General features: G+C 42.1%; 2 protein-coding genes across 3 annotated transcripts; both read right to left on the bottom strand.

The window, feature by feature from the left end:
• Positions 1 to 388: 388 nt before the first annotated feature.
• Positions 389 to 2,998, bottom strand: LOC145133624 (nudix hydrolase 19, chloroplastic-like). 2 transcript variants are annotated; one of them, XM_079068557.1, is made up of 7 exons: positions 2,350 to 2,997; positions 2,104 to 2,244; positions 1,892 to 1,996; positions 1,708 to 1,807; positions 943 to 1,035; positions 635 to 867; positions 389 to 535 (listed from the first exon to the last, which is right to left on the bottom strand). In XM_079068557.1, the coding sequence occupies exons 1-7, from the start codon at positions 2,917 to 2,919 to the stop codon at positions 530 to 532; spliced, it is 1,248 nt and encodes a 415-aa protein (XP_078924683.1). In that variant the 5' UTR covers positions 2,920 to 2,997; the 3' UTR covers positions 389 to 529. The 2 variants fall into 2 exon arrangements, with proteins under 2 accessions (XP_078924683.1, XP_078924682.1); XM_079068556.1 differs by having other exon boundaries at positions 389 to 867; positions 2,350 to 2,998.
• Positions 2,999 to 3,496: 498 nt separating this feature from the next.
• LOC145131042 (uncharacterized) lies at positions 3,497 to 4,151 on the bottom strand. Its single transcript, XM_079065776.1, has 2 exons — positions 3,779 to 4,151; positions 3,497 to 3,663 (listed from the first exon to the last, which is right to left on the bottom strand). Exons 1-2 carry the CDS (start codon positions 4,149 to 4,151, stop codon positions 3,497 to 3,499), a joined length of 540 nt encoding a protein of 179 aa, XP_078921902.1.
• Positions 4,152 to 20,805: the final 16,654 nt, after the last annotated feature.

The following is a 20,805-nucleotide window of genomic DNA, read 5'->3' on the forward strand; positions in this document are numbered from 1 at the left end:
TCTGGTGCGAGAAACCCAAATGTATCGAATGCAAAAGGTACATGTTGATTTTCTATACATGCATTCTCGTGCTTTATTTAAAATACTCGGTATTAAAAAAATCTTGCTTATTTATCAAAAAATCTGGTATGATGAACCGAATTTGAAGATCACTCATTGCTATAATGAATATATTTGCAAAGTACAATATCCTATAATAAGAAAACATTCCAAAATAAAGATTCTATAAATAGATTTTTTTTTAAATACAATTAAGAAAAGATAAAAAGTACAATGCTATTTGTTGTACGTAACCTAAACTATATCACAATCTTTACATAGGTTAAAAACATAGTACACCTCATTAATCCATGACAAATGTTCCCCTTTCTTGTTTTCAAGACAAAAATTCAAGATCAATAAACGATTCTATAATTTATCAAGAATCCAATTCTTACATAAATTTACAACAAAAATCAACATAAAGTAATGATCTTTTTCTGAAACAAAAAACTCCATTTCAGCATCATCACTTGGAAGAATTCAAAGATCAAACCTGGGAATAATCAAGAAAAACCAAAATGATTCTTTTTAAAACATTTTACAATCTCGAAAGAACACCTTTCTTTTCTGTTTCAATTCCATTTATGCTGACCTGTTCCTGGTGGGCCCACGAAGAAATTAAATGATGGGCAATTGCAAAAGGTCCAGGAACAAACATGGATGCAAGTTCACCACTTTCTACATTAAAATCAGAAGCAACATTTTGACCTTTTACAACACCTTTACACATTTGATCCACTTTATATGCTGATGTTTTTTGTGCCTTTTCATATTCAGTGAATGTTAAAGCTTTCTTCACTTCTTCTCTACTATGCCATTTCGCATCTACATATAAATATCAATGACTTTCATTTACTTGAAGTAAAGGGTAGTTTTGTCTTTTGACATATCAAAAGTTACCTTCTAATTCGCTCTTGTCCACATTTATTTCAAGTGATGTGGCGTATGCAAAAAAACCAATCATTAATTGGCATGGCATGCTACTAGGTCCAACTGCAAACAAATAAAGATAAAAAGATTGAATATAAATATTTTAATTACCAAAATACCTTATTAGATAAAAGAGTAAAATGAAAGAAATAACAACATGCTTTCATTTTCTTTTCCTATTACAACATTGTGCTTTGAAAAATCCATCCAATTATAGCAATGTAATCCACAAACAATGCAATTTTCATTTCTATAATTTGATCGATTTTTTCAAAAATGTCATAATAAGTAAAAGAGTAAATTACACGAATGGTCCCTATGGTTTGGGGTAATTTGCACGTTTGGTCCCTAACTTATTTTTTTAACTCGGAAGATCCCTACTGTTTGTTTTTGTTGCGCGTTTGGTCCCTGTCTTACACAAAAAGACTATTTTGCCCTTGATTTTTTAATTTATTTAAATAAACACACCCTCAACCCCACTTCCACCTCATATTACATTACCTTACCTACCCCACCTTATTTAAATAAATTAAAAAAATCAAGGGCAAAATAGTCTTTTTGTGTAATACAGGGACCAAGCGCGCAACAAAAACAAACAGTAGGGACCTTCCGAGTTAAAAAATAAGTTAGGGACCACACGTGCAAATTACCCCAAACCATAAGGACCATTCATGTAATTTACTCTAAGAAAAATAAATATAAAAGTACATTGTTATTTCTTGCATTTAGGATTACCTGGCCATGGTTGAGAACTATGATAGATTACTTCACCAACTTTAATACCCGTTTCCTCCCATGTTTCTCTTCTCACAGCCTCTTCCAAGCTTTCTCCTGGCTAAAAAGAAAACAAAATCAACAAAAAGAAAAAAAAATAATAATAAAGTTTTGACTTTTGAGGTCAAATGTAAATATGTAATACCTCTAGAAAGCCAGCAAGGCAACTCCACATTCTAGGCACAAATCTTGATTGTTTACTAAGCAATGCTCGATCATTCTCTTTATCAATCACTAACATAATTACAACCTAAAATTGTAGTTAAAAATTGTGTAAATTGCACAAATTACAACGTTCTTTATTTCTATTATGGGTAAAAAGTAAAAACCGAAGTATATTGATGTGAATTAGTATACCGGATCAACTCGAGGGTAAATTTTTTTATTGCAAGAATCTTTTTTACATTGTTTTCTTCTTCCAGCTTCAGCGGGAACCAATATTTCTCCACAAGATCCACAAAAACGAGATGTATTATGCCATTCTAGTAACGCTCTTGCCTACATAGATGTTCGTAATTCGATTTTTTTAATGATTTGTAAGTTTAAAGTGTGTAATTGTTTATGAATTTGAATCAAATTGGGTTTTTGGGGAAGAACACTTACGTGACCTGCTATAGCAAGCTCACCCATGGCGGAATCATCTGCCCAATCGGTAGCCACCATTAAAGTCCTCAATTCCACGAAGCAAAACTGTCGATTCCCCAATTCCTCCACCAAACTAATCGATTCAGAAACATCTATCGCCCAATAGACGACACTATCGTGTTCTTTTTCTTCTTTACTCTCGTAACCCAAATACACCAACAAATCATCGCTCAATTTCAGGTCGCTACCTTCTAAAACACCCTTGAAATCGACAAAATTTAACCACCCCAGATGCCATTTCTTGACCGAATCGCCGGTTGATCCGGCTAAAGGTCGACCCTTTCTGAAAGGGAGGACTTTGAATTTAGGGGAAGATGGTTCTTGGATTTGGGTTTGTCCTGAAAGAAGAGTCTTTAGGGTTTGAAAAGCTGATGTGGGTGAAAATGGGTCTGTTGGTTTGGGGGTTTTGGATCTTATCGGGTTTCCAGCAAAGACTGGAGCTTTGAGGTTTATTGACATGGTGGAGAAGTAGGGTTTTCTTGAAATTAGGGATTTTACAGAGAAGATAGATTTAGAGAGATAACGCATGCTTCTATTATATGTCTCTTTCCATAAGCTTTTTTCTTTGCGAAAAATCTTGAAGGGTGTTTGAAGTAATTGTGTCTGTTTAATGTTTATGCCCACTACAGTTGACTTAAATCAATGAAATTATTGACTCATATTGATGATAAAAAAAAGCTGCTGTTACATAAATTTTTTATTTATGCTGAAATAAAATACCCATTTATCTTTATGCGAAAGAACACCATTTTTAATGAATCATGATAACTTTAGTCAAGGAAAATAATTCGTTTGAAAGATTTTACAAGAATATGAAAGATTTTACAAGAATAAAAAATTACCTTTCCAAAATACAAATCATCAAAAGGTCGAGCAAATGTTCAATAGATTACACCAACAAATGCATAACATCATTAAAAAACATGAAAGCATGCTCAATTACATTCAAGAAAAACAAAACGTCAAAATTCGCATATGGTTGAATTACCGCCAAAAATCTCAAAAAAGAACTATTAAATCTCATGTATCTGACAGAAATTGATCATTCAGTTGTCATTTGAACACTTTCCATAAAGAGATCAAAAAATAATAATAATAATTCATCTTATTTCTCATCAATCCAATCTCCATAGATGCCTTTCAGCTTCTTATTTGCCAATTTTGCAAACCCTTTTGCTTCACCTTCTTGTTGAGGAACAGTAATCATTGATTTAGCAGGTTGTTCTTGTTCTTCCCTCCCACTTTCCATGCGTTCAACTGACGTTTTTACCTCTGCAATTGGATCCAAGAACAACAAATGAAACAGTTAATATGTGAGAGAGAGAGAGAGAGAGAGAGAGAGAGAGAGAGAGAGAAGAAGAAGAAGAAGAAGAAGAAGAAGAAGAACCTGAAAGCCCATGAAAAAAGCGACATTTATCTGTGTAATTGCATCGTCCCTTATATTTCCATTGGTAGCAGATTTGACGGAAACCCGAAGGAGTCTTTACAAGTTCTTGAGTTTTTGGCTTTAAATCTTTATAGTCATGAGCATACGTGCAACGATCTCCATTAAAGCATTTCCCTTGAAGAAATATTCGACACATTTCAGTCCTGTAGAATCTGTTGATGGTTGAGGGGTTGATTCTTGGAAGGTTTGCGCTGACTGATTCAGGGTTTCTTGAGTTCTTGTTCGAGTTTTCTGATTGGTAGTTTGAATCGGTTTGTGGAAGGAAGGATTCGCGTTCACCATTGTTGATACCAAAAACAGGGTATTGATTCATTGTGAGCAATTGGGTTGAAATTCAATACGACTGTTGTATTAAGAAAGAAGCAAAGATAAATGTGGGTTAATTAGATTGATAATTTGATTTTGAATTATACAAACTATTTCTTTTCTTGGGAATTTTGATCAAGAAAAAGAATTGGAGTAAGATCAACAGGCGATTAATCAAAAATCAAGAAACAGCGTAATGTTAAGAAAAAGCTTACACAGGTTTTATGAATCATCCACATTTTCAAATTCAAGATGAATTTACTTAATGTTTACTGTTTGAGGATTAAATCTAAAAACCCATCAAAAAATTTGCATGAAAGAAATAAAAGCTAACCTGATATGAATGGTGATCTCAAAGTATCAAAAGTGGCTGTGAAGTGTGAAGTGAAACGTTATAAATTCAAGATTAAATTCTTTTTGAAAGGCTTCAAGAGTAGGTTTATAGAAGTTAGTTAACATGGTAATAACGGTTATGGTTAAAAAAGAATTGATATGTTTATTTATAAATAAATTTTAAAATTCAAGATTATATTATGTATGGACAAAAGGCAAGCTTCAAAAAAAAAACCCACTAAAATATATTTCTGTTAAATTTTTTTAAATCTAACATGAGGAATTCTTGATAATCGAAGAACCCAACAATGTTGATAATCTTAAATAAATAATTAGTAGTTCATTATATTTGGAATCTCCATGTTATTTTCCAATTGCAGCAATACGACTGACATCGGAAGAGTTTAAGGTGCTGTTTGTTTTTTGGAAAAAACCTCTTCAAACCTCTTATTGCTGCGCGGCGCAACACATGCGCAACACTTTTCATCTCGCAGCTGTTTGTTTTTTAGAAGTCTTCGGAGTCAAAAACCTCTGCGCGTGCTCTGTTTGGCGCAACACTTGTACTGCCTCTTCCAACCTCTTCTTCTTCTTTTTTTTCTTGTTGTAATTTTGATTATATGTTGTTGAAATTTTATTTCACCTTTTTTTTTCGTTTTTTTTTTTTTATTCTTGTTGAAATTTTTTTTTTGTTTTTTTATATTCAATAATGATAATTTATTAATGAAATATCATTATTTTTTTACTAAAATATCTTTATTTTTTGTTGAAATATCATTATTTTTTACTGAAATATCATTAATTGTTGCCGAAATGTTATATATTATTAAATTTTACGTATTAAAAAACTATTTTCGGTTTGTAAAATTAGTTTATTTTAATTTTTTAATATCTGCAACAGTATGCAGATGTTAAAAAAACAAACACGCTTCTTATTACACTCTGCAGCCGTTTGGTCCACCTCTTCTACTGCAGAGGGTTGCAGAGGTGGTCCGCAGGCTTCATGAATTTTTGCTTCAGAAAATCAAACAACACATAAATGGTGGTGATAGAACTCTATGCGGTTTCTCCTCTTTCATGTTCACAAGTTCTTCGATTATCAACAATTACCCATGTTAATTTTACATCGTTGAGTGAGTTTATTTGAAAATAATTGGATGAAGACAAATTATAAAGATTGAGATTCTTTATTTTGATTCTAACAACGTATGGATAGTTCCTTGTTTTGTATTAAGGGATTATTGAATCGTTGGCTTGGAATAGAAATAAATGGAAGAAACGGATTGAGATTAGCGTGATCTGATCACAAAGATCAATCCTGACCCGATAAATCATTCCTTTATATGTCATACCACACATACCACATTTTTGCAACGTCATGTCATTTTTTCCCTCGCCCCACAAAACCGATGTGTGTCATTTATTAATTGAATAAAATGTAATTAATTAAAAATAATAAAATGAAAATACTTCATTAATTAAACAAAATACATACTAAATTTTAAAAAAAACATAATCGAAAAATAGTTGAATAATATGTGACGTCTAATCATCGTCGCTCGACATGTCATTAAAATCCTCGTCCGAATTTCCTTAAAACATTCCTGATTCGTCATCTGTATCGTCGAACAAGTCGTCTTCAACAAAATCGTCGACAACGTGATCCGTTCGAGCATTGAAGATGTGTTCCACCAAATTAGCATGAAGGTTGTGGTGTACAACCCGGTCGTATACTTCCCCTCTATTCTCCATGTATGCCTCCGAACCAATACCATCTCCTTCGACATTTGGTAAATTCTCATTCACATCGTAGCAGAAAATTATTTTCCCTCGTCTTCCAAAATCATATTATGCAATATGATACATGCGTACAACAAGCTACTTATTCGTATGTGCTCCATAGATTGTATCGGTACTGTGAGTATCTGTCAATGTCTCTTTAGGACACCAAATGTGCACTCAATATCCTTCCTAGCAGATTCTTGTGTCGCCTTAAACTTTAATCGCTTCTCATCATTTGGACATGTGAATGATTTCACAAATACTGCTAACTCGGGATATATTCCATCAGTAACGTAATACCCGCGCTTATATGACGTCTCATTTGCTTGAAAATGACACATTATACGATTTCCCAAGGTAGATGTCGTTGAATATCGGCGATTAGTCTAGAACATTGATGCCGTTATTGCCACCCGATGGACCAAAAAGTGCATGCCATATCCAAAGGTCATTCGACACCACTGCTTCTAAATTTATTGTCGGCTGCTTTTGACCACCTTGCATAAACTGACCGCGCCACGTATTAGGGCACATTAACCACCCCCAATGCATACAATCAATAGTACCAAGCATTTCAGGGAACTAATGTTTGTTTTCTTGTGTTGTATATAGTTGTTGGATGTCATTACTCGTATGCTTGCGTAAATAAAGACCACGATAGAGGATAATGACAAATTTAGCAAACTTGTATACACAATCCCACGTCGTTTGCTCTGACATCCTCAAATACTCATCCCATGAGTCCAGTCTCATGCCGAATGCTAGTTGACAAATTGCAACTGTAGAATTTTGAATTGTGGAGAAACCTTTCTGACCTCTTCCATTAACTTGCTGCTGAAAATATGAAAGTGATTGTTGATGTCGCCGACAATCCGTAAAAGTAATACCTTACTCATCCAGAATCGACGCCTGAATTTTTATGTGTACACTGCATTATCGACAATGTAACCGTTGACAAGTTGATTGTGGTCGGCTTCATGATTTCTTCGTAAAGGAGGATTTCTTGTTTTTGGGTGCGAACTTTCGCCTTCATTTTCTTGCAAATAATCAAGTGATGTGCGCATGCTGAGGTCGAAATTGGTTGTGAGGTGTCGAAGCCTTCCTGGTCATGTATTAGTGTCAAAGTCTGTTTGTATGTTATGCATAAGGGTATCTTTATGTCGAAGCGTTAATGTTTTATCCCTGTGAGAATAAGGATCTGGTTGCGCAGGGAGAAGGATTGAAAACTCAAACCTTGAGTTAATGCTTAAGATCAATGTCTGCTACTAACTTAATGGTTCCAGTCAAGACCAGTCAAGACTGAATAAGAGAATCAACAAAGTACTTCAAGTATTAAATATAATACAATGAATATGATCAAGTAAAGACAATAAATAAACACAAAGAATGTTTGAAAGATAGATTAGAGATAAAGGTGCAAGTGAAGTAAATGTGAAAATGTCTATCTTTGGTGGAACAATCCGTCACTTGTATTTGTCATTGAATGCTCCTTATATAGGAGAATAAGGTACATAGTACAAACCATAAACATACATAAGACCGAATAATAGAGTTACTCCTAACACTCTGATTATCTAAGTTGACAAAAAGACTAAGTCCTATGATACGTTACATCAAACAAAATGACAAAGTTAATTAATACAGACAGAAAAGTAGATTCGAACAACACCAATTCAAAACATCAACTCCGGAACATAAACTTTGTTCCAGACACCAATTTGACTTCGGAATACTGATTGATTCACGAACATCTTCTGACTTCGGAACACCATCCTACTCCAGAACTGGCTTACATAGGAACATACAAGGACAGAGATTGCTAGAGGTTCACTTTCAGGTTCCAACAATCTCCCCCTAAGTGAACTTAGCAATCTGGTAAGTTTAGCTTGAATCTTCCTTGATGAAAATGTATGCCGTGTATAACCATTCTCTAACCGCAATGTACCATTGAAGCTGGCTTATAAACTTAGCCTTCACATTCTCGGGAGCTTCGGAATTGGATGCTCGACTGATGAACTTCTGAAGAGCCTTAGTGGGAACCAGGTACTTGTCTTGAAATCGAAAAAAGTCCTTCTGGTTTGTTTTTCTTTGAAGGCAGACAAAGCCTAACATCGGACCATCGATGGGTCCTTCTGCCAGGATTTCAGCTTCGGGCAGTTTGAAGTTGATTTTGGCCAGATTTATCTGTTCTAAACAGATGGGCCAGTTTATAGTCGCATCTACAAAACTTAGCAATGTAATCCTTAAGGAAGCTTAAGGCAACATGGTAAGCTCCCATATTGAGATTATCTGAATGAATGCTTCAGAATTGAGCAACAATAGTCAAGATATCATTTGGATTAAGAGTAGGGAAATCAAAATCAATAATGGTCTTGCAGGTTGGTTTGTTCCGGAAGATGTGAAACCAGAATAGAATGCAGTTGAGTTCAAACTTTGTCAGAATTTTCCTTCCGAATCCGTAAATCTTAGTGATCCTCTTCCGAGACCAAACTTCTTTGAGAGGAAGTGCGTTCTTGGCATAAAAGGTCTTCAGTCTTTCACGTTCAACCCGGATGATCGTTTGAGGATCATCCTCCGGATGGAGAGGAGCAAATTTGGTGTAGAACTTGCTGAAGGGAGAAAGAGGGAGATCAAGTTATTCCGAATCATTATTGGGGATGTCATAGTACATGAAAGGCACTATGTCGACATCCTTTAGGACTCCTTCTCGACAGAGTGGAGAGATCCCTAGCATCAGATGGGTATTGTCATCCTTAAAAGATTGAATCTGAATGCTCTCTTCAAGGGCTTGAAGGATCTCTTCTTGAAACCAGCCACTTCTTTCAGAAAAGTGAGGAGCGGTGAATGGGTGGTCCAAAATAGGCTTCTTGTCTTTATCTTTTTGCTTCTGAAGAGTGGAGAGGATGTGTTGCATATTTTCATCGATTATAAACTGTGGAAAAGAGGAAGGCGGAGGCTCTTCCGGAATGTCATTTGGCTTCCGAAGTGGAGAGCCTTCATCGATTGGAGCAATTTTGGAGCCGGAATAGGAGGCAGCATCGAGGTAGTGCCTCAGAAGGCATCAGCAGTCAGTTCACTTTTGACCTTAGCTATTTCAATGCTTTTGTGAAGGACTTCAGCCACAGTGGATATCCATGATACCGCTGACCATATTCTTTGTTCTTCCTCCGTAAGGATCTTGGCAGGGAACTTCCTTGGAGCTTGCAATCCTAACACTCCAATCTTTACAAACACATCTTCTTCTTCACTATCATCATCATTGCTGTCATCATCATCACCAAGGGAACATGAAAGGATTTGCAATGAGTCATCAGATTCATCTCATAGTCTAAACTCCGAGACAGGTTTCCATTGGTGAGATCTGGTACTTGGTCCTTCTCCCCCTCTTGCAGCGGATGTCCCAGCAACTAGTGCAAGCAAAGAAAACTCCTTCAAGTCCGAAAATTTATCAAACACCTTTTGGAAACTGGTGTTGAGCTGAAGAGTGAGAGCATTGTAGGCTTCAGCAGTGGGATCTTAAGCTTTGAGGTGATTGAACAGTTAGGAGAGAATGGAGAGCATCTCATCAAACTTGTTGTTCGAAACATCTATAATGTTCCAACACGCTCTCAGACACTTGATTAGGACATGTTGCATGATGAGATTCATCTCATCCTTCTTTCGGATCTCCTTCTCCAAGCGCTGGATCTGCTTCTCATGACGAATATGAGTTTGCTTAATGAGTCCGTTGGAAGCATTCAGCATATCGTCATGGACCTTTAACATCTTGGTGATGGTGTCAAGGTAGTGATCAACACTTTCATCATATTTATTTTCAACTTCCTCAATGGTGTGCTCGAGCCTTAAGGAAATGAGTTGATCCAGCTAGGCTTCTCGTTCCGCAGTGGTGGGTCCGGACGTGTTGGTTGCTGACAAGGAATGGAGGATTGCATCCAGCTTTGAATCCCGTCCGGAAACCTTGACATCAAGTCTTGTGTTGAGTCCAGCCACTGAAGCTTCTATTGCGTTCACCTTCTTCATAGTATCGGAAATAGAGTCTCGGATTTCAAGGAGGGCAAACGGATCAACATAGTTTCTTGCGGAAGATTCGGTGTCCGAAGTGGAATTCCGGGACTTGTTCTTGTCAGCTTCTTGATTAGGTTGTTGTTGAGGAGAGTCATGAGGAGTAGGAACAACGTTGATGTTTTTGGGCGTGGACTCAGTTTCACCTTCAGGAGTGGCTTGGACATGATCCTACATAATGTGGTGTTTATCAGTAGGTTCCAAAGAAGAGGAGGAGAGTCTGAAATCCAAATCTGTCCTAGATGAGGAAGGGTTGGAAGGAAATTGAAATGAGAAAAATATCTTGGGAGCAGCGATTGAGGCTCCTTCATCGTCAAACATCACTTCGTTAGATAGCTCTTCATTGGGATCAAAATGTATGACATTATGAAGTGGATTCGTAGGAGTTTCTCCGGAAGCAAATTCCAAGTCAATTACGTCATTAGTAGGGACAACGAATGGCATGTTGCTTTGGATTTCCCTATTCCTCATGGAGATGAGGGTGGCTTCCACCTGGGATCTTGTGAGTTCTGGATGTCGAGATTTGGCCCTGTCAACAAAATCTTCCCATAGTTGGCCGTGAACACCTAGTCGTCCTATACTCCTTCCGGGTATCAGACCAGTTGAGGCATCAGAAGCAGGAGGGACAGCTCCCGCTTCGTAATGCTTGGGGTCCGGAACAGGGGTTCCGGACCGTGCGCGTGTGGAAGCAGGGGGCAAGGAACTTTTTTCAATACCAGCATCACCTTGTTGGGAAGGTGAGGGTGGATTATTAGGAGACTCCTCGTGAGTGTGTGCAGGTGATTTTGAAACTCCGAGGGGTACCTCGGAAGAGTGGGTAGGTGGGGTAGAAGGATGGACAGAGTCAGCCGGAATGTCCTTGACTCCATCCTGTTGAGAGGAGGGGTTGACTTTGGATCTCCTTTTGGTTTTTGGCTTTGAGGGTGAAGTCTTTCTTTTAGCGGACTTCTTTTTCTTGCCTCTGGAAGGAACTGCTTGGCCCTCGTCCGAGATGGGCTCAACAGAGACATGGGTAGATTGTGTAGGGCAATACACAATTGAAGTCTCTAAGTGTTGTTTCAAGTAAATGGATTCAGACGAAATTAGGGCCATCATGTGTTCTGGTAAATGTCTAATATGTCCGAACAACCTTTGGTCCGGAAGGCGATAGGACTTGATAGTATTAAATGAGAGAAATACCTCTTCCGAAATTGTAGCCACCGGAATTGGTTCACGGAATTCCTTGTACAATTGTTTAATGGTGAGAGCCCAAAATCTAGGGCTTGAAATCTCACGAGGCTTCCGATTGATGGCAAACTTCTGAAAGTCTTGCCATATCACTCCGGTAAAATCAACTACATTTGTTCTTCCGGAGTAGATGCTGTAGACCACATACAACCAATCCTTGCTCAGTGAGTCTGTACCGCCATGTTTTCCCGATAAACCTAGAATAATGAAGTGCATCAAAAATGTCCATAACCCTGATACTGCCGATTTCTTGAAGTTCTTGGCTTTGTACTCTTCGCTATACCCAATATGATTCAGAAACGACTGAAACTCTTCAGCCGTGGGTTCTTGAAAAATGAAGTTTGGTGGGTTTTCTGGAACCCCAATTGCCTTCAAGAACGTGGATTTGTGAATGGGTACAATTCGATCTCCAGTAATGCATGTTTCAAGAACGCCATATTCAATTTTGATGTGATCGAAGGCTAAGTGCAGTAGAGAAAGAGGAATGGGAGGGTCTGGAACCTTTGAGAGGGGCACTGAAATTGGATGATGAGCGATGAACTCGATCATCACTCGAATCGACTCATTGTAATCGTTGGGATATAGGGAGAACAACTGAGTAGTTTCCCTGAGAAACGGTTCTGTGGACATTGTTGATGATGAACCCTTGGAAGATTTCTTCTTAGTGGTGGATTTCAAGATTTTGGGAGCAGTTTGGGATTTCTTGGTGGGAGAAGAAAAAGCCATTGATGAACAAGTTGAGTGCTTGAAGAATAGTTTGAATGTTTGAAGAATATGAGTTTGGGGGTTTTGTGAGCGTAAAGAGGTAAAAGAGGGTTTAGGGAGCTTTATATAGGTGATGGAAGTGGGTTGGGTTAATAGGGGTAATGATGAAATCCAGAATTAGAAACGGGTCGCATTTAATGTTTTGCTATTTTTAGGGTGAGTTGACCTGTGATGACGAAAGTTCTTATTGGCTCAAGGCAAAAATTAGGAACCGTCGTTTGAGTGATGAGATGTTTACTTTTCGAAGACATGCATTTGTGGAGAGGATTTCTAGGAGAAAGGATAGGTATCGACAAAAAGTAACCTTTGGAAAACGTTTCACCTTATAAACCTTTGGACTTCAACATGTTTGATTTCGGAACCTGTGAGTTCCGGACGGTATGAAGCATGTTCCGGAGTGAAGTGAGTTTGTAAAAAAAATCCGAAAGACTTGAAAAGAACAAGGTTTTGAAAAGATTACGGAGCACAAGTTTGAAAAGAGTCCGGAGTGAAATTTTGAGGTGAAATTCCGGAATAAGATTTTAGAGATTCCGGAGCGAAATCTTGAAATTTCGGAGCGAAGATTTTGAGATTCTGGAATGATCATTGAGATGTTCCGGGGTGCATTTTGAAAGAATTTCCGGAGCATAATTTGAAAAACTTCCGGAGTGAGATTAAATAAATTTCCGAAGTTTAGAGTACAATACCTTTCCAGATTTGAATTCTGGGATAACCTTATGAAGTAAGTTCCGAGGTAAAAAAAGTTACCAATGTAACTATGTGGGCTATGGACTTCTTAAGATAAGATGAGTTGTACAACTTAAAATCTCAAGTGGTGGTTAGAGATAAAGACAAGTAAAATGATCCTATACATTCTGAGAGCCAATAGTTCCGAGATTAAAAATAGTTTTGAATTCGGAACTAATTTTCTTTCTGATGCTTCCATCATAGAGTGCAAGTCTCTTGAAAGAACTGAGGATCAGGCATCATCATACCCATTTTGTTCAGAAAACCATTGAATTTGGTTTCGTCTAATGTCTTAGTAAAGACATCAGCAATTTCATCGTCAGATGGAACAAAAATAAGTTCGATGTTACCATTTAGAACATGATATTTAATGAAATGGTACCGTATGTCAATATGCTTCGTCATTGAGTGCTGAATTGGATTGCGCAAAATCGCAATGGCACTATGAGAATCACAATAGATCGGAATGCGTTGAAAGCGGTAACCATAATCCAAGAGTTGAGATTTCATCCGGAGAACTTGAGAGGTACAACTGGCAGCATTAATGTATTATGCTTCAGCTGTAGATAGTGTAATGAAGTTATGCTTCTTGGATGATCAACTAACCAATCGACCACCTAAAATTTGACAGCCACCAGATGTGCTTTTTCTATCCAATTGCAGACCACCATAGTTTGAATCTGAATATGCTTGAAGTAGCAAACTCTCATTTGCTGGGTACCAGATTCCGAGATGCTTTGTACCTTTGAGGTATCGGAATATTTGCTTAACAGCCAAAAGATGCGACATCTTTGGATTGACTTGAAATCTGGCACACAAACATGTTGAAAACATGATGTCCGGACGACTTGATGTGAGATAGAGTAGGGATCCAATCATTCCTCTGTACTTCTTTTCATCAACTGCTACACCTGAAGGGTCCGAAATGATCTTATGTCCGAAACCCATGGGTACCTTGGCTGAGGCACAGGTGGCCATTGAGTACTTTTTGAGGAGTTCCGAAATATACTTCTCTTGGTGAATGAAAATTCCTCTGTTAGTCTGTTTGACTTGGAGGCCAAGAAAGAAGCTTAATTCCCGATTCATACTCATTTCAAATCTACTGACCATTAACTTAGCAAAGTCAGCAACCATTGAACAACCGGTGGATCCGAAAATGATGTCGTCAACATAAATTTGGACAAGCATGAGATGCTTTCCATTTGACCTTCGGAACAGAGTAGAATCAATAATTCCTCTTTGAAAGCCTGAACGCTTGAGAAAGTCGGTGAGGGTCTCGTACCATGCGCGAGGAGCTTGCTTAAGTCCATAGACAGCTTTCCAGAGTTTGTAACAGTAGTTCGGATATGATAGATTAACAAAACCGGGAGACTGTTAAAGATATACTTCAGTATCAAGTTCACCATTTAGAAAAGCACTTTTGACATCAATCTGGTAAACCATGAATCCTTTATGAGCAGCATAAGCAAGAAAGATTCTGATAGCTTCAAGACGTGCAACAGGAGTAAAGGTCTCATCGTAGTCAAGCTGTAACATCCGAAAAATACCAACTAAAAATTTCATTTTTAAATTAGGTTAATACATAAAAACATCGTTACAAAACATTCATAACTAAGGGATACGGGCCTCGCCCATACCCATAGAGATACGGGCCTCGCCCACACTCTGCTATCCATGGAGATACGGGCCTCGCCCACACTCCGCTACTAAACCATAACATACAAGTATCACACAGACAACAAGTATAAGCAATTCTATCATACTGGCATATAACACAATCAAACTCGGCTATGAGATACGGGCTCCGCCCACACTCTGATACTAACATATCGTCTATACGGGCCGGCCTTGGTGCCTTAGACCCGTCCCTACTGGAAGGAAACTCACCTCGAGAGTAGCTGCCGAAAACCTGCTCAGACTACGCCTGGCTGCCGCACCGGTAATCCCTCCGGCTATAAATTCGTAAACATGGATTAGGTACTCATAAATACCCCTAAGGTCAAATGACTGGTCAAAGTCAACTCCTTGGTCCAAGTCAACCTTCTGATTGACTGGACTCGCCGAGTCCATGTGGCGACTCGCCGAGTCCTTCTACGTCTAGCCCGACTCTGACTCATCGGGCCCCTGTTCCCACTCACTGAGTCAGCCTGACTCGCTAGACGGGGACAACTAAAAAACCCGCGACTGGACTCGCCGAGTCCAAGGGGGAGCTCGCCGAGTCCGACGAACAGATCTCACAAATCGCTCCAATCTTACATCCGATCATCAACCTTGGAGGTTTGGAGATTTTGGGACTATAGCTACACGTTAAATTGCTAATTCCATGTGCGACTACGGAGGGTTGGACCTCCTACACTTAAACCCTTCTTATCCTAGTGACTGATCATATGACTTGCCGAGTTGGAAGAACAACTCGTCGAGTTCAAGGCTATATTCAAGGGACTCGCCGAGTTTGAAGAACGACTCGCCGAGTACCAGACAATCTTCATAGGACTCGCCGAGTTGTTTATCCAACTCGCCGAGTCTAAGGCCATCTTCATGGAACTCGCCGAGTGCACTTTGGCACTCGCCGAGTACCCTTTGACTCTTCACCCATTCTGGCCAATTCTGAGACATGCAATGGTTCCAAACCATAAATCTAAGCTCCTAGGGCATAAACACACAGAGTTTGGGAGGTTTAAGGTCTTGCAATCCACATATAAGGGACAAAAAGGGAATCTATTATACTAAAGATCAAGAAGGAGCTTTCTTACCTGGTTAGGAGCTTCTCCCAGGGTAGATTTCGGATCTACCACACTTCCTTGCACCCTCCAACTTCCTCCTTCTTCTCTTAAGCTTCAAACTTCCTTTACCAAGCCAAAATCACTCACAAGGATCAAAATGGGCTAGGGTTTCGCTCTACAGTTCTTCTGGAAGAGAATGGGACGAAATGGGTGTTTTAGAATGGGTAAAATAGGGTGCAATGTCTGAAAATAGAGTTTCATCCATACAGGTGGACTCGCCGAGTCCATGCATCGACTCGCCGAGTTCACCGCTCAAATCCCGTGTCCACCCTGCTGCTACTCGGCGAGTCGGGACACAGACTCGCCGAGTTCGTGGCAAAAATAAGAATAAAACTTAAATAAAATCATACCATGAACCCGGTGTTACACATCTCCCCCACTTATTTTAGACTTCGTCCTCGAAGTCTGCCGCTCCCTTTCAGAACAGCTCCGGATAATGCTCCATCATCTCATCCGCGGGCTCCCAAGTCCATTCCGAGCCCTTCCGATGCTGCCATTGCACCTTCACCAGCTCCACCCTTTTGTTCCTCAGTTCCTTCGAATTCCGGTCTAGGATAGCCACAGGCCGCTCGATATAATTCAGGCTGTCATCAATCTGGATGTCCTCCAAAAGTACCACTGCTGAATCGTCCACTAGGCACTTCCGCAGCTGGGAGACGTGGAAAGTGCTGTGGATCTGACTGAGTTCGGCTGGCAGGTCCAGCCGATATGCCACCTTGCCCACTCGGGCTGCAACCCTAAACGGTCCAATATACCTGGGACCCAGCTTGCCCCGTTTCCTGAATCGGATGACGCCCTTCCACGACGACACTTTCAGGAGAACCATATGCCCGACCTGGAACTCCAGGTCTGATCGGCGCTTATCGGCATAACTCTTCTGCCGACTCTGAGCAGTCTGAAGCCTGCTCCGGACCTGCTGAATCTTCTCTGTCGTCTTGAGCACTACTTCGGTGCTCCCCATGACTCTCTGTCCAACCTCGCACCAACATATCGGGGTCCTGCACTTCCTCCCGTACAACATCTCGAAGGGAGAGCGGTCAATACTTGCGTGATAGCTGTTGTTATATGAAAACTCGGCTAAAGGAAGATAGGTATCCCAGCTACCACCGAAGTCTAAAACACACGCCCGCAACATATCCTCCAGAGTCTGGATGGTCCGCTCGCTCTGGCCATCCGTCTGCGGGTGAAAGGCTGTACTAAAATGCAGACGAGTACCCAACTCGTCATGAAACTTCTTCCAGAACCTGGAGGTGAACCGCACATCCCTATCCGCAATCACTGAAACTGGCACCCCGTGCCGTGCCACCACCTCTCTGACGTAGATATCGGCCAATTTCTCGGCCGAGATGCTCTCCTGAATTGGGATAAAGTGGGCGCTCTTGGTCAATCGATCGACGATGACCCATATCGAATCCACTCCCCGCGCGGTCCTGGGAAGCTTGGTGATGAAATCCATTGCGATGTCTTCCCATTTCCACAGCGGGATATCCAACGGCTGCATCTTGCCGTGCGGTCTTTGGTGTTCGGCCTTGACCTTCCTGCAGGTCAGACACCGCTCAACGTACCATGCTACATCCCGCTTCATGCAGGGCCACCAATAGTCCAGACGAAGATCCCTATACATCTTCGTTGCCCCTGGATGAATGGAGAATCGGGATTTGTGCGCCTCCTCCATCAGAACCTGGCGCACGCCTCCGAGATATGGAACCCACATCCTGCGGTGTAATGTCAATAATCCTCTGCTGTCATAGTCGAAGGAGGAAACATGTCCCACAATCCGCTCACTCTTCCTATGTTCCTCCTTCATAGCCTCCTGCTGAGCCTCCCGGATCCGCTCCAAAAGCGGAGTCACCACTGTCATCCGCATGCAAATATCCCTGATCGGCGCCGCCTTGCGGCTAAGCGCATCGGCCACCACGTTGGCCTTCCCCGGGTGATAAAGGATTTCACAATCATAATCCTTTACCACATCAAGCCACCGACGCTGCCTCATATTCAGATTTGGCTGGTCCATGAGGTACCTCAAACTCTTATGGTCCGTGTAAATCGTACAGCGAACCCCATAGAGGTAATGACGCCAAATCTTGAGGGCGAACACAACAGCCCCCAACTCCAAATCATGCGTCAAGTAGTTCGCCTCGTGAGGCTTCAGCTGCCTCGACGCGTAGGCGATGACATGCCCTCTCTGCATCAATACCGCGCCCAAACCTGAGATGGACGCATCGCAGTATACAACAAAATCCTCCATGCCCCTTGGCAAGGCTAAGATTGGCGCCTCGCACAATCTCTGTCTCAGTGTCTCGAATGTTGCCTGCTGCTCAGGCCCCCAACGAAAGACCACAGCCTTCCTCGTTAACCTGGTCAGGGGTAATGCTATCTTGGAGAAATCCTGGATGAATCTCCGATAGTAGCCAACTAATCCCAGGAAACTCCGAATCTCAGATGGAGATTTCGGAACCTCCCATCTCATCACGGCCTCCACCTTGGCCGGATCCACCGAAATCCCGTTCTGGTTGACAAGTTGCCCAAGAAACTGCACCTCGCGCAACCAGAACTCACACTTGGAGAACTTAGCATACAAGTTCTCCCTTCTCAAGGTCTCCAAAACCTCCCGCAAATGCTCCTCATGCTGCTCTCGCGTCTTGGAGTAAACCAAGATATCATCAATAAATACTATCACCGACCGGTCTAACATCGGTCTACACACGCGGTTCATGAGGTCCATAAACGCGGCAGGAGCATTGGTGAGCCCGAAAGGCATCACCACGAACTCATAGTGGCCATAACGTGTCCGAAATGCCGTCTTCTGCACATCCTCCTCTCTGACCCTCACCTGGTGATACCCTGAACGCAAATCTATCTTGGAGAACCAAGATGCTCCCTGAAGCTGGTCAAAGAGGTTGTCAATCCTCGGGAGTGGGTAGCGGTTCTTCACCGTTACCTTATTCAGCTCCCTATAATCGATACACATCCGATGCGACCCGTCCTTCTTCTTCACAAACAGAATCGGGGCTCCCCAGGGTGAACTGCTCGGTCTAATGAAACCCTTGTCTAACAGCTCCTGAAGCTGTGTAGACAACTCCTGCATCTCAGGAGGAGCCAACTGATACGGTGCCTTGGCTATCGGAGCCGCACCAGGGACTAGGTCGATCCTGAACTCCACCTGTCGCTCTGGAGGTATCCCCGGCAGCTCCTCGGGGAATACATCCACGAACTCTCGTACTACGGGCACATCGCCCACCGTCGCCTTACCCGCCTCCCGGGTGTCCATGACATATGCGACATATCCTGCGCAACCCTGCTGAAGGTAACGCCTTGCCCTCGCTGCCGAACAGAAGGCTGGCCCTCGCTGTGATCTCTCACCCTGAATTACTAACTCTCCCCCACTTGGGGCTCTGACTCGTACTAACTGTTGCGCGCAATCTATCACTGCCCCATTGGGACTCAGCCAATCCATACCAATAATGACCTTGTTTCCCCGCATTGGAAAGGGAACTAGATCAACCAAATACCGCTCTTCGAACAACCTTAACACACAATCTCGGAAGACCTTTGATGCTCGCACCGACCGGTCGTCCGCAATCTCGACCTCTAAAGGGCAATCCAAAATTCCCGAGGACTCAGGAAACTTCTTGCTAAGTGCAAGAGAAACAAAGGATCGGGTAGCCCCCGAATCAAACAACACCTGGACTGGAATACCGTTCACATGGAACGATCCCGTCACCACATCAGGTGCAGCGCGTGCCTCCTCGGCTGTCAGCTGAAATGCCCGGCTCCTCACCACCGGAGCCTCTGCCTTGCCCTGTCGGCCATCTGTAATCCGCAGGGTCGCTGGAGCTGGCGCCTGTACTGGCGTTGCCGCTGTCAACTGGGGGCAGTTGGCCCTCTTGTGGCCCCTCTGGTTGCAGTGGAAACACAGCAACTCAGATGTCTGAATAACCGGAGCAGGGGCAGTACAATCCCTGCTGAAGTGTCCCGTCTTGCCGCACCTGTAGCAGCCTGTCGATCCTAATCTACACGCTCCCTCGTGCGACCTGCCGCACTTCCTGCAGCGGCCCGGTCCTGAATGGCCTTTCGGCCTACCATCTGATCCCTTGGGCTTCTTTCCCGAAGCCCCTATCGTCTGTCCCTCCTCTGCCTTCCTCTTCCGGATGTGCTCCAGATCTATCTCCCTCTCCCTCGCCCTAGCAATCATAGAATCCAGGGTAGGGCAAGCTGAAAAACTGACATGCTCCCGAATGTCGGCTCGCAGCATGTCATGGTAGCGGGTCCTCCTCATATCCTCATCACCTGCATACTGGGGCACCAGTAACGCCCTCTCCCGGAACTTGGCAGTGATCTCCGCCACTGTCTCTGTCGTCTGCCTCATATCCAAGAACTCCCGTGCCAACTGCTGGAGCTCCACCGCAGGCGCGAACTCCGCCCTGAATCGTGTCACAAAGTCCGGCCATGTCATAGCCTCAATGGCCGCGGCTCCCAAAGAGTCACAAACCGACTCCCACCAATCTCTAGCTCTGTCACGTAGACACCCTGCTGCAAATCGTACCTTCGACCCCTCGGGGCAGAAGCTGATCAGCTGTGCAGACTCAAGGTCTGCAATCCATCGTCTGGCAGCAATGGGGTCCTTCGCCCCATGGAAATCTGATGCACCACTGCCCCTGAAGTCCTTAAAGGACAGTGTGCCTGGTCCTGACTGGCTAGCCGCCATATCACTCCTGAACGCCCTGAGACGATCCTCCATCAAATCTACAATACCCTCCTTGATCGACCCAAAGATGATGGGAGTCGACTCAAGGATGCCCCTGGTAATCTCTGACGCAATGAACTCGCGTAGACCCTCATCAACTGGTTCGGACCCTGAACCCGAACCCGATCCTGATCCTGAGCCTCCCGCTCCCTGTCGTGTGGTCACCATACTGCAAAACATAGCATAACCACCATCATACTATATTCCACTAACAAGGCTCACATTCATATCACAAGTCC

This window comes from Lactuca virosa, chromosome 8, assembly GCF_052849685.1.
Source record: "Lactuca virosa cultivar CGN04683 chromosome 8, Lactuca_virosa_CGN04683_v6, whole genome shotgun sequence".
Taxonomy (NCBI): domain Eukaryota; kingdom Viridiplantae; phylum Streptophyta; class Magnoliopsida; order Asterales; family Asteraceae; genus Lactuca; species Lactuca virosa.

Coding starts and splice junctions, on each gene's coding strand:
- LOC145131042 (XM_079065776.1), bottom strand. CDS start 4,151: ATGAATCAATACCCTGTTTTTGGTATCAACAATGGTGAACGCGAATCC. Junction 3,664..3,778: donor CTTTTTTCATGGGCTTTCAG/GTTCTTCTTCTT, acceptor ATCCAATTGCAG/AGGTAAAAACGTCAGTTGAA.
- LOC145133624 (XM_079068556.1), bottom strand. CDS start 2,919: ATGCGTTATCTCTCTAAATCTATCTTCTCTGTAAAATCCCTAATTTCA. Junction 1,808..1,891: donor GCCTTGCTGGCTTTCTAGAG/GTATTACATATT, acceptor TTTTCTTTTTAG/CCAGGAGAAAGCTTGGAAGA. Junction 1,036..1,707: donor TAGTTCTCAACCATGGCCAG/GTAATCCTAAAT, acceptor ATTTGTTTGCAG/TTGGACCTAGTAGCATGCCA.